The 18,158-nt window shown below is 44.2% G+C and overlaps 1 protein-coding gene across 5 annotated transcripts in view; it reads right to left on the reverse strand.

The window, feature by feature from the left end:
* Nucleotides 1-357: 357 nt before the first annotated feature.
* Nucleotides 358-18,158, reverse strand: part of kndc1 (kinase non-catalytic C-lobe domain containing 1) — a 39,562-nt gene continuing 21,761 nt past the window's right edge. Inside the window, exons 19-33 of one of the 5 annotated variants that reach the window (XM_031875475.1) lie at nt 17,252-17,345; nt 17,062-17,156; nt 16,775-16,959; nt 14,324-14,434; nt 13,991-14,138; nt 13,749-13,904; nt 13,185-13,391; nt 12,929-13,011; nt 12,340-12,493; nt 10,722-10,844; nt 10,280-10,339; nt 9,656-9,813; nt 1,243-1,535; nt 905-1,137; nt 358-790 (exon numbers count right to left, since the gene is read on the reverse strand). In XM_031875475.1, coding sequence (XP_031731335.1) covers nt 539-790; nt 905-1,137; nt 1,243-1,535; nt 9,656-9,813; nt 10,280-10,339; nt 10,722-10,844; nt 12,340-12,493; nt 12,929-13,011; nt 13,185-13,391; nt 13,749-13,904; nt 13,991-14,138; nt 14,324-14,434; nt 16,775-16,959; nt 17,062-17,156; nt 17,252-17,345 — 2,352 coding nt within the window. In that variant the 3' untranslated portion in view covers nt 358-538. Of the gene's footprint in view, nt 791-904; nt 1,138-1,242; nt 1,536-3,328; nt 6,732-9,655; nt 9,814-10,263; nt 10,340-10,721; nt 10,845-12,339; nt 12,494-12,928; nt 13,012-13,184; nt 13,392-13,748; nt 13,905-13,990; nt 14,139-14,323; nt 14,435-16,774; nt 17,157-17,251; nt 17,346-18,158 lie in introns of those variants that run through there. The other 4 variants (XM_031875466.1, XM_031875493.1, XM_031875485.1 and 1 more) reach the window with 4 other exon arrangements.

Genomic DNA, 18,158 nt, shown 5'->3' on the forward strand with positions numbered 1-18,158 from the left:
AATAAGAATGTGTTCGTTTCGTGTGTTTTTTTTCTTTCAACAGTACAATCCTCGGTGATTTCGTTTATTGTGACTTCTTTATATGGATTGGTTTGGCCGGGTTTTGGGCCTTTTTATCTTGATATTAGAAGAGATCCATACAATGAGTTGTGATAATGGTCAACTCCCACCTCCAACAGTTCTTTCTTCCAACCTCCCCGTCTTAAGATGACAGACAGGATGATCTATTCGTGTTGAACTAATCCTGCAATAGAGATAATATCATCACCATTATCTTGAAGATACCCAGTGCAGTTGCGGCTGTAGGCCTGCATCTAATAGCTTCTGTAAGCACAGATGAAAGGCAAAGTCCAGTGCTGCAGTATAGAAGATAGACTTTATTCAATTATAAATAGACTTTTTTTGTAAATTATATATACAACTTATATATATCCAATAAAATAAAAACAAATCAAATATCAAATTAAAAACAAATCTGGATTGCACGTGTTTGGATCCTAAGTGTTTCGGTCGGAAAAGTCTCTGGTTGACAGTTTGTTCAGTAGAAATGTGGGTTGCAGATCATGCGATGAGGAGGGGGATGGTGGTGAGGGCGCATCTGCTGCTGGAGGACCAGCTGTGGGTAAAAGGCCGGGCCGGTCGCGGGGTAATGGGGTCGCTGTCCGGCCACGATGTGGTACTGGTGAACAGGGGGCAGAGGCTGGAACAACACCGGTGGGATCTGGGGAGCAAGGTAGTCCTGAACTTCCCGTTTTAGCTTCATCCTCCTGTTCTGGAACCAGGTCCTGACCTGAGAGCAAGCAAAAAAACAACAATGAAATGAAGTTAGATCCAGAGTAATGCAGAATCAGGGGAATCCCTCATTATTTAAACGGGTTTGTTTACACTGAATGTCTCTTCTTACCTGAGTTTCTGTGAGGTTCAGCTTCTGCGCCGTCTTTACTCTCTCTCCGGCATCCAGGTATTTGTGCTTGTTGAAGATCTTTTCCAGTTTGCTGATCTGCTCGATACTGAACTTTGTGCGCACACGGCGCTGCGGCGCGTCTTTCTCCGCGTCGCTTCCCTCGTCCACAGAGAGGCACTCAGATGAGGCCGCCTCGCTCTCGTACCCGGAGGAATAACCGTTCATTTCTGAAACTGGAGAGATCAAAAAAAAGAAGAACTCTGGTTATTAACTGTGCTTGCGCGTAAAAGACCTATGGTTTAAAAGTTAGGAGTTGTAGGCTGCTGTTAAGTACTTACTCGGAGAGGCGCAGCTTGTCGGATGAAAAGGTGAGCACAGGCTGGAGTCCTGCCCGCTGATATCCACTCGCTCCGCCTGCTCGACTGGCTTTAATGCTTTGGGTTTCGGCTGCAGGTAACCCTTGCCAAAAGTCGGCGGGCGCGGCTGCACCATGCAGGGCATGTGGGGCCTGCAGTTCGGCGCGGTATCCACTCCAGCTCCGTGGTCCTCGGCCGGTGCGCCTTGGAGATGGCTCTGGGCCAGCCAGTCCACGGAAAAGTATTTCACCATGTTCGCAGTGCTGCTCAGTGACCTGCACAGTCACCAGATGTCAGAGGGAGTGAGTGTGGTTGCAAACCCACACTCGGCCGGGGGCCAGCTTTTATAGCGCCCTGGCCCCTTGGCTGGCAATTTGCATATGTAGAGGCCCTTGTTAACGCCCGATCGATCCCGATGATTAGGGGTTAATGGCTCGTTATTGAAGTCTTTACATATCCTGTGAGTGTGTGAAGAACTGGCGCCGCCGAGTCTGTGAGAACCCTCCTGAGCTCATACATTTGTCCGCCCCGACTGAAACCGGGGGGCTCTGCAGAAACAGCTGTATCTGCTGCAGAGGTGGAGACGCGCTTTCATGTTTTTCATACAGTAGCACCGGAGCAAAGGTGTCAGAATAACCAGTCTTCTTAGAGGTCTCACTTCAGACAATACAGGTTAACTTGTCCATGACTGATCTAATGTCTCTGGTAATCTCCATGTGAGTGGACGGAAAGCATCCAGAGACGTCGGGAGGGAAGTAGCTAAGTACAGGCCATGCGATTTCATTTCGAGGTGCTCTACTAGAGTATCCATTTGGTGCTCATATAGTTCTATTTTACTACATTTCAGGAGCTAATTTTGTACTCCACTATATTTATTTCACAACCATAATTACTAAATTCATTTTTTTAGATTAAGATTTTACACACAAGGACGCGAAATACTGGGCTCGCCAACTACAACAAGCACAGCTTATTATTACAATTTTAGTACAAATGTTGTGACTTGTGACGAAGTATTTTTATGGTGTGGATATTTCTTTAACATAAATAATGAATACTTCTTCCACAGCTGACTCATCTATTTTTTTTTGGTGTGGGGGGTATTGAAGGAGTGGCTCCAGATTGGAGCACTTAATCCTAATAATAGTGATCCCTGCATTACACAAGGGGACTTGATCTGTGGTAAATGATGCTCAGCTCTTCTGTTGTACTTCTGCACTATATCAAAATGGGGGGGGAGGGGGGATGATGATGATCCCTCTGGATGGTTTTCGTATTGACATGACGTATTGATACCCCGGTGAGCGCTGGCGCCGGCTACCCGCGAGCCAGCGTTTGGCACAGGCGCTTCAAACATTACGAATCAAAGGCATTACAGTAGCAACACAATTACGGCGGATTGTCGGACCGTTCACATGTAAATATGCCAAAACAAGCTGCGAGGAAGCTGGGGTGGGAGAGTCTGTGAGCCCAAACAAACCCGCAATAGGACGCGGTAATCCCTAAATTGGCTCACATACCAATAGCCGCACACATTGAGAGATATTAATAATGCATTAGTTGAGATAGACACTTTTTTTCATCGGCTTTGGGTGTGATCTGTAAAGTGTCACCACGCTGACTGGCGGGATCACATCGTGTCTGTTCGGGGCCACATGAAACGGTGGGACGGCCCGTCCGATTTTGTGAGATCTCCGCTGTGCGGTAGCTTCTGACAATGGCGCTAAACTGATCGTTTAGTTCTGCGACAAAAGCAGATACGAGGCAGGGACCTGGTCGTCTCCTCTATCGGCCATCTGTCGCGGCGGAGGCCGGAGTCCCCTCGGCCCTCTGGAGCTCTTTATCTCTGACGCTTTGAAGATGAGCCCCGATGGCGTTAGATAACAATACCAAAAACAACACAAAAAAGCCACCCGGGACATCGCCTTCACACTGCGCCGATTTCCTCAGCTCTGCCTGCGTGGGCTCTCTCTTTCTGTCCCCACAGGGGAAAGGGCCTGGCAGAAGAGACTGTATTCTAATTTCGACAGGGTCACTAAAGCCTGGATTAAAATAAATAATTAAATCAATCAATTAGTTGTATTTTATCTAACTCACATAGTCAATAAAATCAATACATTTGGGAAGTTGTGGTGTTTTCACAGGATCCATTTCAGGTTATTCATGAACATTTCCTGCAGACCCCAGTAGTCAAGTCAGTCCTTTATTTAAAGTAAAAATACCACCCTCCAGAAATATCCATTATAAGTCAAATTCCTGCATAGGTTTGATTTGCTTGTACTTTTAAAATCAGCTTTGTATTCTTATTTACTATATTATTGCATCATAATTACAATGTATAAAGGTGTAAGCAGCCTTTTCATGTTGTAGAGGATGTACTGATAGAGTACTCTATTGCAGTGCTTCGCTTATGACGTGCTTGCAGGTTTTGTTAAGTAACTATACAGCCGTCAGATAAATGTAAAAAGTACAACGTGGCCCTCTTGAATGATATGAAACAGATAGTGGCATGGAATGGACATATTCAAGTAAAGTGCAAGCAGCTCAAAGTTGTACCTACGGCTGAGTAAGTGTGCACAGATACGTTCCGCCACTGACACTTCATGACTGTATGTAAATATGATTTTGAGTTGATCGGGTTTCAGAAGTCTTTACATACAGGAAGCAACTCAGTTTGGGGCCTCAGAGACGTCAGCTGTTAAACACGGTTAAATACGATGGATTTCCATCCGCTCTATATCAGTGTTAGAGTTTAGGCAGCACCACCCATCCCAAATCACAAATAAGCCCGTTTTGATTTGTGTTATTAGAGTTTTATAACAGTGTGACCCCAAACACACACAATATCACTATAGGACAAAATACTGTACATTTATTGACTATTTGACACACAGCCCATGTAACTTACATACTCCCCTTCATCAGATGTGCAAGCCCAAACATTAAGGAAGTAAAAGCCGAGGTCAGCACAATAAGGATAATGATGCAACGGTGATAAATTGTCCTTCTGGTCAGGTTTGGTATACTGGCTGAAAGTAAAATGTAACCATTACACACCACGGCAAATCGTCCAGTGATAATTAAGAGGAGAAAAATGCCAGAAAGCACACTGAAAGTTCACTATGCAGCTTTAACTCCCAACATGAGGAGAGCTGCTCGCACCACACCTCACATCTCCAGACAGCTGTAACCGGCCACGCTTTATCACGGATATTGTCTGACAATAACGCGCTTTGGCAAGAGGTGGCTTATAAAATCTCATTTATGTGGCTGAATTAGGCAAATCTTCATGGCACGTCATATTCCATGTCCACGGTGTGCTTCACGGCAGAAGGCCGTGGAGAGGGGGGGGGGGGGGGGAGAGAGAGAGAGAGGAAAGGAAAATAAAAAAAATTGACTGAACATCATTCCTCAAATGACATTTTGCACACTGCCATCTCATTACGTTCCATCACTTTCTCTGTAACAGGACGGTGTTGTCATGACAGACGCATAGTCTTTTGCCCTGCGCAACACGTTTACTGATAATAAATGCTGTCACGTCACATTGTGCTGTTTGAATGGGATTCATATTTAGATATTCATTTACCAATCTAGTCGTATAAATCTCATTTTTGTTATTTAAGAGAAACTACACTTTTGTATGTTACTAAAATATATGATCAATAAACACTGGAAATCGAATACATTCTGATTTGTTTTGTCTCGTTTCCTACAAGTCACACACACAGCAACATCAAATATTTCACAGTTTGACATGGCTGGATTCACTTGCTGGGGCCCTCGGGTAAAAATGAGCTGTTGGGCCCCTATTTACCCCCAAATCTGTCACCTTTCTGTGAAATGTGCACAATATTTCCCTGCAGGAATGACACACTTTCCCAGGTTTGCTGTGTCATATGATTAAATATAATTTGATCTAGAAATATGCACCTCTTAAGTACAGTATCATCTTGAAATAATGAACGTCCGGAAACTGTACCTTGACAAGATCATTGTTCAGGACAGCGCCTCAGGATTAGGGTACAAGGCTGCTGTATTCTCTGTCAGAACTGGTTGTCCAATGGTTGAACAGCTTTGAGATTTTTTTGGGGGTGCTGCTGATTTCCATAACTCTCTCAAACATGCAAATCCGACATTCACTCCTCACTTCACACAGTAATTGGCAAGGTGTGCAGAGTTGAGAAAAGGAGCCAGGGTTTGAACTCCTCTTTCTATATCTCTGTTTTTCATTCTTTACACAACTGTCAAATCACACTTTCTGTGCGTATAAACGATAGCAACTCTACGAATGTGGCACAGTGTGAAAGTGTGCTCAGTTATCCCCGTATTTAAACAATCATCGTGCCTTTCACGTTTCAGTGATGGCAGGCTTTTCAATCTGGTTCCAATGTGGCAGCTTTAATGTTTTTTTGCCCTCCAATGTGGTCAGACGATGTGTCGTAGGAACCAGTTCTTCTGTAGCATTACCCAGCCCTAAGGGTCAACAGCCGCGCTAGCTAAATGCTAACGACAGCATGCTAACAGGCTCACAATGACAATGCAAACACATACATACATAATGTTCACCATCTTAGTTTAGCCTGTTAGCACGCTAATATTTGCTAACTAGCATTAAAACGTACGTACGGCCGAAGTCAAAATCAATAGTGGCCGAAACGATCACCGGGGTTGTTACAATTCATCCTGTGTGAGACACCATTCTAAATTTCATGGCAATCCATCCGATAGTTCTCGAGACATCCAACTGAAAATCGTAAATGTGAACCTCACTGTCGCGCGAGAGGAAGAGTCCGGGGACCTCTTAGGGGCTCCAATGAATATTCATACAAACTTTCACAGCAACCCATGCAATAGTTGTTGAGAAGTTCGGTCCACGTATGAGGCTTTAACAGTTAATAATGATTCAAAATGTCAGTATATGAGCCGAGAAAGAATCATAAACTTCACCAATTAATGCTCTTTGTGGAAAGAAATTGCTAATATTAACCTAGGCAAACTATCTGTGTAATCTTAAGAGTGCGAGTGATAAATGAAGTTTGCTTGAGAGTCTAAACTGATTCACTGACTTTAGTTAAGGGCCCTTTGACAGATAGTGAACATGAGACAAAGTTTTCCAGTTCGCAAGCCTCTGCTGCCAGGACCACAGAGGCCTCAGCGGGTCGTGGCGTGGGCCTGGCGCCTCAGTCTGGGCTTGGACATGTGACTCGCTCTGGGCTCTGAGATGTCGCTGGGTCGGGGCTCATTGGAAAGTGGCCTTAACCCTCCTCAGCTTGTCCTGGATCCTCCGTGCTTGTCGCTCGCTGGTCTGCTGGAAGCTGGCGTCTTTGTCGGCGGCCAAGAGGTGGATGTCAGAGGGGGCGAGCCGGGCGATGCGGCGCCGAAGGTAGTCCTGCAGCTCCCGGTCCGGGCTGTAAGGGTACACGGCCTCCTGGAAGGCGTGGACCTGACTCACAACCTTTGCTATGCTCCTTGGATCCGAGGACGGATGGGCGAGAGCACGGGGCGCCACGAAATAGGAATAAAGAGCAGAAGGAAAAGTGAAAACATGAAAAGCATTTCTATCTAGGTGCATATCATACCTATGTTTCCTTCCTGGCAGCAGCATCGTTTTTTTGTCTGTGACCTGATTTGGATAGAGCGGGGATAACCCCGGGTCCACAGCAACCAGCTGCGTCTCTGCCTCCTCCTGCTAGATCTCCTGACCCCAGCATCTGGCTACAGTCGCCTCTCAGCATCTGGCCCGAAATGTCTTTTCCAATCAAACCGCATCCCACGGGCGCCATCTGGCGCAACACTGGCACCCCAACTAGCAACCCAAATCCAACAGCTGTGCCATTACCATCCAACCGCCACTTGTTGTGACCTCAGCATCTGGTCGGCCATATTGGACTGGAGGAGAAGGACACGAGGAAAATGTGGCCTCGTAGCGAGTTGGCCGACTTTGTCATAGACGGATTCTCGGGATGTGGTGGGAGAGCTGATTTTCAGTTAATGACACTAACTGTTAGTATATTGTGTCACTGGATGAGACAGGCAGTAAGCTAATTTCATTGGCTGTATGTCCATTTCACTAATGTCACACCTCTAACGAAAACAAATGAGTGCAAATTGCAGCATGGTTGTAAATCATGGTTGTAATGTAAAGAGGTCTGGGCTTTTTATAAACATATCGATTGCTACAAGCAGTGGCAGCGGCGCTACCGGGAGTCATTTTATTAGTTATTAGATTTGCCTTAGTCCCCCGACTCTACAGTCTGTTCACATACGGCTGTGTTGCCAAATATAATAACAGCAGAGGGAAATTGGCTGATGACACCACAGGGATTGGTGCGTTAAATGACAGAGAGGACACCCATCGTAGGAAGGAGGTGGGAGGACATATGTACAGTATGTGGCGTCAAGACAACAACCTCTACCAAGATGTTGAGAAAGCAAAAGGAGGTCATTGTTGATTTTAGGAGAGTCCAAAAACTGTTCAGCCACCAGTTTACATCAATGTGTACATCAATGTGTGAAAGTGTAAATTAAATCAGATTTGTATGCATTCAGATCTCACACTCTACTGGGATTGTATTCATAAAGCTTCCTCGTACAAAACATTTGCAAAAAAACCATAATAATTCTTAGAATTATGATGTTTTTCTAATGGTTTCCCCTTATAATTAAGACACGGTCCTGGTGTTATTCACACAGCATCTTAGCCGCTAAAAGAGCTCTTGAGGTGAACAACTGTTTGAGGCTTAAGAGTTTCGGAGCAGAGGAGAAAATTGTGGAAAGGCAAAAAAGGTCGGAGATATATTCCGCAAACGCTGAATGACGGCGAGTTCATTAAAACGCTAACAGATTAGATTCGGGTCGATCTCACAACGCAATAATGCCAGAAATAAGACATTAAGTTATTTGGCAACTTTCTAACGCTCACAATGTATTCAACAGAGATTTTCATCACATGAAACAGAATTCATAATTACAGACTTGTCAGACCTAGCAAAGGGGTCAACCACACCTCCTCAACTAAATAATGTCCATGGTGATTGGTCACAATGGATTAGTAATTGTGTTTTTCTAGCGTGTGTTTACATATGATATAACAGAAAATTGTATATAGTGTAGCAATAAAAGCACGTGCCCATCCAATATTCCTCTATCCAGAACATGGATTGCACTGTTGCGACTCATTTGATTTTCCACGTGGTTAAAATGTTGCACTGCGAATCATTTTCATAACAAACAAATTCAACTTTATTGTGGAGAACGTTTTTTTATGATCCAACCAAATCTGTTGCACGTTCGTTTCATGGAAGGTTGATTTTCATACCATCAAATGTCTGCACGAGGTTCAATAAATCAGACAGAAACATCGGTCCAGTATTTTTCCAATTACTGACTACACTATCAATAATAAAATTTGAAAACAATAATTTGACTAAAAAAGCAAAAAACTGCAAAAATCAGATAGTTATGTGATCATTTGTGAAATGAAGTTGAAGCGTAAATCAACAGTTAGCTGTCTGCATGTGGAGCTGACCCGTTTTATTCTCTCAGTATTAAGAAAGGGGGAATGGACAGTGAGCCAGTAATCGGGTCTTTAATCACTTTGAACGAGGTTCATTTTGCAATAATGTCGCGCTCGCTGTGTGTCATCCCTCTTAATACTAAATCAATCAATAATTTGACACGCGTCAACCAGTCATGTTGCAGTTTACATCCACGTCTGTCTTACATGTCATCACTTCATAATTTTATCCTATTAGACATTTGTGTGGAATTATCATAGGTGCCATATACATTTTCGTATGTTATGGTCGAAAATGTGTTTTGTGAGGTCAACTAAAATCTAATCAGTTCATCCTTGAGTCCAAGTGGACGTTTGTGCGGAAGAAATTCCCTCAAGATATTCCTGAGATATTGGTTCACGAGAATGGACCAGACGGACGACCGACAACCCGAAAACATAACGCCTCAGGTCACAGCTATCGAAAAATGATCTTATTGCTTCCTCTAAAAAAACGAGTCCTCTTGCTGCTGCTTGCGTAGCAACAGTCTGTTATTCATACAAACAGACCGTCCAGAATCAAGTGTTCAACAAATCTGTTATAAATTGATAAAGTTGTTTACTGTAACCACGTTACAGTAGCAGCCGGATCAGAGGGACTACAGTAAAAGTGAGTCATCACAGTGCCACGTTAAGGATCAGTGCAGTCATCATTACTTTATAATTATTTGCGTTAGATTCGGTGGCGTGAGGCCATATGAACACCTCATAAATGTGGACGTGTGTTCCCAACGATGGGATTTTGCAGTCGGCTGCGTGAACTGATCAGCAATGAAACTCTTTCAGTGAAAGGGCCACAGCAGCTTGTTTACAGAGCGAGCAATGATTCCCCCTCACCTGAGCTTGGTCCACTTGTAAGCTCCGGTAGTGAGGGTGAAGGCTCCGATCTCCAGCTGCTGGACGTGCATGGCCAGGATATGGGCCGACGGCAGGGTGGGCCTCCTCCTCGTGTGTTCTCCCCCCATCAGACACAGGTCGTCACTCTTCAGAAACACCTGAGGAGAGAGCAATTCATCCGCACAGTAGATAAATGAGTTCTTACTGGGATGGAGCGTTTGAAAGAAATGTCCAATTAAGTCTCAGGCGCTTGCCGTGGTAAACAAGCGAGGCCTGATGTAGCGGTGCAATGCCATTGAAAGACTCGAGAGGATTTTTCCGACAAATTTTAACCGCTTTACATTTCAAAGCCGAGAGAGCATACACAATTCTCTTTATTGCAGCTTAGCAGGAGAGTTGCCAAGAGAGTGATGCATGTTGTTGGATGCATCAGGTTCTTTTGGGGGTAACTTTCAGATGCAGACCCAGCTGTGAGCTCTCAGCACACACGCGAGTAGCTCGAAGCTGTTTTTCTATTGATTTGTTTGCCCTGCAGCCCAGTTTCACAATATGTGACCAGCCTGGCATTCAGTTACAAACAACATGCGTGTGTGCTTGCTCAAACGCACCTACACACACACACACCTGCACAGCTCGTAGCTCCTCCAGGATCTCGCACACCTTGGAAGACAGATGTTTCCAAGCCTGTTGGCAAGAAGGGAGGAAGTTTTATTTAGTAGTGTAGCTCCAAAAGGAAGACTAATTATACCCTGGCTTCAATGCAACACAAGAGTCAATGAACATAACCCGGGGAAATATGAAAGCGTATTATATATTCTCGACACTGGTGTCTCTTAATTGTGGGTTTTTTAAATTGCTCATATTGACGGGCAACACTCCTCCTCACTGCGCTCGCACTCTCCCCGTCATATTTGAATGCGTTAAAGCAACTTTCTCATTTGTGAAACTAATTAAATACCACCCAATTCCATCACCGCTGAAGAAAACATTTAGCTGCAGAGCATGTGACTTATTACAGAAAACTCACGAGCTTGTGTGAGGAGGAATGCATGAGACGCAGCCTTACTGGTAATTGCCTGACAATCCCGTTCTCCAGACCTCCGAGGACCTGCATGGCGGTGGCAAAGTTCCTGGATTCGTAGCAGTGTTTTCCTATCCACAGATACTTGGTCAGCAGAGCAACTTGTGTCTGCAAGGGAGGAGAGCTTGCAATGAGAAAACTAAAATGCCGAACGAGGCAAAACGCAAGAATCTAGTAGGTCTTCACATGCGGTATGCTTAATGCTGCGTAATGAAGCAATGTCCACTGGGAAAAATAAGAAAAATACTACACTTAGTCAGTGTTCAATGCAAGTGTGCACAAAACATCGCAAACAGGTTAAAATGTCTTAAAATATCAATTGCATCTGAGATGTTAAATGGCAGATCCAGTTTAAGTTAAAACCCTGAAAGCATTCAACGCGTCTTCTGAAGTAACACGAGTGTCATCGCTAAAAGCATTTGAGCTTTTCATTTAAAGTTTAAGTCCTGTAAGCAGTTGAAATTGTCAGCTAGTGTGTGAGCGATTGAGAGGAGCTGAACAGTCAAAGTGTGAAAGATGAAAGCAGTTGAACTGTCATTCAAGGGGTAAAGGCCTTTGCTTAACACTGTATTTGTCCTCCTAAAATTGCCGATTGGATTTTCTGCACTTTTATTTTTGCATCCGTCAAAAGCTTTCAGAGAGTTGTTCGACCACTCAAAGCCACCGTGCATACAAATCATCCCAAATGGCATCTGATAAGCAGATTCACTTTGTCTATCACTATACATACAGGTGATTGAAGAACAGCCTGGAATTGGGGATGACAGCAAAACAAAGATGTGCGAAACTTTAGACAGTCGTGGTTGTCCTCTAGGGCAGCTAAACGATAGCTCCTCGCTAATGTCATTCATTCATTAGCCCCATTTAGGATTGCATATTTTTCGAAAACAAAGACAATAATAAAACACATCGGACTCAGCGTGCAAGGTTTCTGAGCGTAACGATTGTTATCGGATGACGGATTAAGAAACCATACCAGAAATACGGGCTTGGTGTGCAAAGGCCTTCAGAGGTGAAAGCAGTTGAATTATCAGCTTGTAAGTCAGCACTTCAAGTAGTTAAACTGTCAGTTGAAGCGTGAAAGATGAAAGCAGTTGAAATGTAAGGGAAGCTGAAGCACCAGAGATAAAAGTTGAAGTACAATGTAAATAGTTGAAGTGTCAGCTGGAGTATTGGAGTCGTCACATCAGTATGGGAGATATCACAAACTGAATTGTATGCACAGATGTCCGAAAAGAGCTGATTATTTAAAAAAAAAAATGATGAAATGGAATATCTATGTGAAAGAATGAGTAAGTAACTAAGGGACAAGAAAAAGTGACCATAATAATAAAATTACATTCATTTTCATTGAGTTTCTCAGCTTTTTGTGAGACAAATGAAAGCCTATGACATCCTACATTTAATGAAGAACTGCTCAAGGGTTTGTATCTCTGTGTTCCTAACTGTCTATGAAGCATTCAACCATGAGGCTGGAGAAGCAACAGAAAGCACATAATGGGGAAAAGTCTGTGGCTGACATGAGAGTCCGTGTCCCATGATGAGAAATCAAAGCAGAGGCTGTGGCTGCCCCGTTGGTTTCATGAGTTATGTCTCCTCTCACCTTGACGGAGTCACAGATGACTATTTCAGCAGAGATCCAGTTAGCAACACTGTCAGCATAAGTGAGCAGCTGCTGGAGGTAGCTGTCTGATGGCGTCTCCTCACATTCAAGTGGACTGCTGCCCTCTGCTGGCGGGAGATGCTGAGACACATTCCTGGTGGAGGGGAGGGGGGGGGACAGAAATGATTACTGAAACATTAATACATTGATTTGTTCATTAACTACCAGGAACTTTTATAATTGATTAGTTGTTTTAGTCAAGCAAAAAAGAGGGGTCATTTGCCCGGCTGCTATTTGCCTACCACTGTCTCCCATTCATTATAACGTGTATGCTTAGCAGACGCTGCCGCAGATACATAAGGACAGTTCACTGTCACACACTGACACACACGTTACCAAGTCAACAGGACCTCGTATACCATGCAGAATGGGAGAAAAAAAAAAAGAGGAAGAAATCAGAGAAACATGAAGAATGTGAAAGCTTCCACTCAGGACACGAGGGCTCGGTGAATAGAAAGGATGTGAATCAAATGCTGTGGCCTTCACTGTTTCCTCTACTAAGTGTGTAATGCTGGAACAATGCACTCACTTGTTCGGGGTCCAGACCTTGTCCCCGACTCCTTGTATTCTGGAGTTGAGAAAATGAACCGGATGACATCCTTGGAACATCCCCTACAAAACAAGATGTATAACTCTTGTAGTAATAATGTAGTAATGGGATCAGGAGTTGACTGTTTTCATCAGGGTCTCGCTACGCATTCGTAAAGGCATGCTTCCCTCTAGTGGTAAAAGAGAGACGACAACAAATAGAGTGCCGGGTGTGGGGGTCGAACCCGTGCACCGACCTGCTGCAGCAGGGTGAGCTGCTGGGTTACGTGCTGCGCGCCGTTTTCATTCCAGCCGAAGGGGAGTCGCTCCTCACTTTGCAGGCAGACGGCGGGGAGGTCGTCCACCGGGGAGCCGTAGCAAGGCACGGGCAGGGCGGCGGCGATGGAGAAGGCCCTGTCTTTGGGCAGGGACGCAGAGGACTCCACCACTCTGGAGAACCTCCACTGCAGAGTTGAGAAAGAGATTTGACACATGCTCTGACTCAAGTAAACACACTGGCTAATACATGAATATAAGGTTTCATGCAGGGTGCTCTTGTTCAACAGTAGACATTCGTACTTAAAATACAGTTCAAAAAGTCAAGATGTTCTCTAAATGAAAGCCTAAAGATGTACAGTGTGTCTTTTATTTTGGTGGGGCAGTGTTTGCATGTGTGTTGTCCCCAACAGAAGAATAACGCTCAATACAGAGAGAAAAAAAAAAAGATTGGGGAAGAACAGAGATTTTTAGATTATGACAGGTGATTATTAATAAAATCCCCAAACAAAGCAGAGCGTAACTCGTCACCATGTAAGACCGACCTTTCTCACAAGATCCTCATTAGACGAATGCACACACATAGAATCATCATCTTCCTCAAAGCTGACCAGGCTTCCTCGTCCTTGGATCCAAGTCGTACAAGGGAGGCTGTGGAGAGCGGCAAGAAGGGCCTCCCCTCGGCTGTCTACAGGAATCACCTGTGGGTGGGGGGGAAACACAGTTTGTCACGGAACAAGTCATCTCCGTAGAGTGCAGAGCAAATTGCATGCTTATGTGTGTCTACCTCAGCATTAAGGAAGTTTTCCAACGTATCCACAAGGCTGGACTTTGGTGTGAAGTCCACCTGTTTACAGTCTGTTATCCAGAACTGGAGCAGGTCCAAACTGCGATGGAGGATCTTTACACAGTCTCCCGACATGTCTGGACCTTGTCTGCCAGGGAAAACAAACATTATGCTCATGCAAGCAGTGCAAGACGTTTCATACTGTGTGCTATTGGGCATTGCCGTTTGTAGTTTACAGGAGAAGCCTGACTGGAGATGCTCCTGCTTTTTGTTGGCATGCTGTACTGTGCATAGTTGTTTCTATGTGTTCATGTGTTACTGGGTGTGCAGTACCTTGCGGCACAGATGAATTTATCCATTATGAACTGCAGCAACTCCTCGGGAGTGCAGAGGAAACGATAGGTGTACAGGAACTGCTGGATGAAGCCCTCCACGGCAGCGTTTCTGTGACGAGGAGCATAGCGACACGGAATTAAGCTCAGAGAGCAACACGGTTCACAAGATTAAAAAAATTAACGAACATTTTCAACAGAATGTGAAAAGGTTACAATGTTGACGTTATGTCAAAGACGTCTATGTATCGCGTTGCAGAGATTCTACTGAAATGAGCCCAGCTAGCACAGCTAGCCCAGCTGGCACAGCTAGCCCAGCTGGCACAAGTCCTAGATTTCACTCTTTAATCCAATAAACAAACTATCAGTGTGCACAAACTGTACAGTCCCCGGCTAGGGGCAGAGTATGGACTTAGTAGTAGAGGTGAAATGCTGCCCTCTACTTGTTTGGAGCATGTGGCCAGATCTTACACGGTCACTCTTCAATAAAATGCAGCATTGATCATTCCACTGTAAATCAAGGATTACAGTAACACAAGAATGAACAAGGAATTGTTTTTTCTATATAGTTCCTCATCCTAGTCAACCTAAATGTTTTTAGTATATTCCCTCAACTCCTTCCAGAGGGACCATTCCAGCGCTCTCAGACTCACCAGGTGCCCTGATGCGCCCTTTCAGTTGCATCATACCAAAGCCCCCAACAATCACAACATTAGTGTTGTAGTGGGTGTCATGTGAGCTGCCAGACAAATGGGTATTCATTCAAGATCCAAAAAAGTCAGAGGTTCTTCAACCACACACGCAAGTATTCACATAATACAACTTATTTATCATCTAGCCAAAAAGGGGGGATTTTGAAAAGTGAGGGGGGAACATGTTCCTCCCATCCCCAGAGGAAATGATCCCCTTGTTTAGTTCTTCGTGTGATTGGTGCTGTAATTTGACTGAAATGCTAACACATTTACTCATTTGTTAAATAAGCCACCGTTTGCAGACACACGCCGAAAACAAGCCTCATCAACTCCTTTAGAAGTAAAACAAAACGGCTTCAGCTTCAGGCAGTTGGTGGCTACAAAAATGATGGAATGTGTCCCTGTTGATGCAGTTTCCCGTAGCAATAGATACAAACCAGATGCTCGGGAGCAGCAGTGATAGCGTTAGTTTCTTCAACATTTTGATGTGTGTGTTGGTGGCAGTGGTTAGTACACCTGTGGTTGTTTGCACTGACCACAACCCACTGACCTTCCTGAACTCGTTGCAGTGTTGTACCCAGAGGCCAATCAGGTGGTCACTCTGTTCTGCAGTCTTACCGTCTTGATATTCGTTATGTAAAGGGGACCGACAATGTGGTGGCAGACGCGTTGTCCAGGGCTCCCCAGTGATAAGGGTTTGTGTGTTGCTCTCCTTGGTTCTCCTCTTAAACTGCTTCCAATATGCTGGGATGGGAGTCTGGTGCAAGGGATGTTGGACCGCTGGAGAAGGTCACTGGCTCACCTCAGATCGCTGAGCTTTTTAGACGGGAAACAGAACTTTGGTACCTGGAGGGTGTCGATCGCCCCGGTTGGATTTGAGGTTTATTACCATCTTTATTTAAATAAATTACTTATTAGTTGCCTTCAGCCTGCGTCTCCCTCTCTTTTGTCTCCAGAGCCAAGTTGTGACAACGAACCCTAACGTCAAGGATCTTCTTCAGTTTCTTGTTGCTAATTCGGCAGTTGTCTGACCCAAGTCTTTGTGAAATCCCTTTGTTGGACAAATCAAAAGCAGTAGGGAAGATAGAAAATGGAACATGGAAAAACGCTTTGAGACCCTAATGGACGACTAGAGAAAAGCAACGGCTGGCACATTTCAAATGAAAACACTCATCATCATCATCATCATCATCATCATGTAAGCCTCACAGGTTTCCATAAATCACGGTTCCACCTGGACCGTGGTCGTGCCTCCTGCCATGGCCCTGATGATACCCACCGCTACTATCATTATTATTATCATCATTAGTCACATTACTATTACTGATAACATTACAGCCTTTCTTATCATTATTATTCTATTATATCCACTGCTGCTGTTATTATTAGTAGTTGTCATTTTTCCATCATTATTCTGCTTCCTACTCTCATTATATGAATCATTATGTCATTATGCATTGAATGTGTTATAACTCTGTTATGTTGTTCATTCTGTACACATGACATCTATCACACTTCTGTCCATCCTGGGAGAGAGATCCCTCCTCTGTTGCGCTCCCTGAGCTTTATTCCTTTTTTTTTTTATCCCCGTTAAAGGATTTCTTTGGTAGTTTTTTGGTGGTTTATGGAGTTTTTCCTGTACCGATGTGAAGGTCCCGGGACAGAGGATGTCACATGTGTACATATTGTAAAATCCTCTGAGGCAGATTTCTGATTTTGGGCTATACAGAATTGAATTGAATTGATTTCATCAATGATACCTGGCATAGAGGTGAGCCATGAGGCCCAGAGGAGACCCAGCTTGCAGAGTGCTCTTCCCTTTGCTGGTACCAAAACTCAGGACAGACGAGTCCTCAGAGGACTGGAAGTCCAAAGATCCAGGTCCACAGACAGCCAAAGCAGGCAGTAATGAAACCTCCAAACCCCACTGGTCCACACTCAAAATCTGCAGAAATGCAAGAAATGACATCAAAGGATAGGAGAGCCAAGTTGTTGTTGAAGTGAATGAGAAAGAGTAGTGTTGGGAACGGTAGTACTTTGTAAGTACCTCAAGGTATTTCTTCACACAATCTAAGAAGACCACTTTGGATCGGAGCTCCTCAAGCTGGGACTTGAGTTTGGACAGCATCAGTTTGTTGTCACCTTTGGGTGACACATACACTGTTTTAGAGATCACACTGGAAGCCACGCGTGCCATTTATCCGTACGCTAGCAGTGTCATGAAATGGGTAGCCAACCTTTGTTTTTCCTCTCTTGTTGAATCAGCTTCTGGAAGAAATTTCTGGTCTTCTTCAGATTCTTTGTTTCGATCAGCAGCTGCTGCTGCAGTTCCTGCAGGAAATCACGCAAAAATCACAGAAAAAGGCCTTAAAAGAACCCCACAAGCCTTTCACTGGAAAAAGCCTTTCAGCTGTTTCCAGCGCAGCATTTCTACTTTCCCTTTTTTCTTCCTTCTCTCTTGACCGTGGCAACACCAGAACACAAAAGCTCTTTTGAAGTGAAATGAGTGAGAAGCCGCAGCAGCGCGACTCTTAATGTAGTGTTATTATCCGTTACACAAACCCTCTGAAGAAGCGGCGCTGCCATCAAAGTGTGCACAACATTAATATTCAACATTAATATACCACGGCAAGTTCCTTTGACAAGGGCTCAGTTCAGCACATTCATATTCAGATCCAGTATGGAGAGAACAATATGCCAATTATCTTTAGGTCCCCCACGTGTCCCAGTCCCATTTACCCCGAAGGCTTGACCGTGCCCCACTTCATTACAGATAGCAACATAATTCCTGCACTTATTCATAAAAGCCGACCATGTGAAAGGGCTGAAGGAGTGTGAAGCTGCGCTCAATAAGCACTTGGATGAAACATGACGGACAAAATGCACAAAGAACGGAAATGAAAAAACTGAATCTGCAGTTCATCAACATAAAGTAATGAAACACAAAGACATAACGTCAGAGGATAACTTGATGAAAATATATATGATTTCCTCTCTTTTTTGTTGTTGTTGACAACCTGTTTTCTCTCTCCTTTTTAAAAAGCATCCACTCTTTGATAGAATATCAGCTTTTGCATTAATATAAACCGCATGCATTACTGCATCATGCTTTAACAACACTTAACGATATGCATTTCACTGTGT

The sequence above is a fragment of the Anarrhichthys ocellatus genome, unplaced genomic scaffold (genome assembly GCF_004355925.1).
Source record: "Anarrhichthys ocellatus isolate YVR2014 unplaced genomic scaffold, GSC_Weel_1.0 scaffold3, whole genome shotgun sequence".
NCBI classification, from domain to species: Eukaryota; Metazoa; Chordata; class Actinopteri; order Perciformes; family Anarhichadidae; genus Anarrhichthys; species Anarrhichthys ocellatus.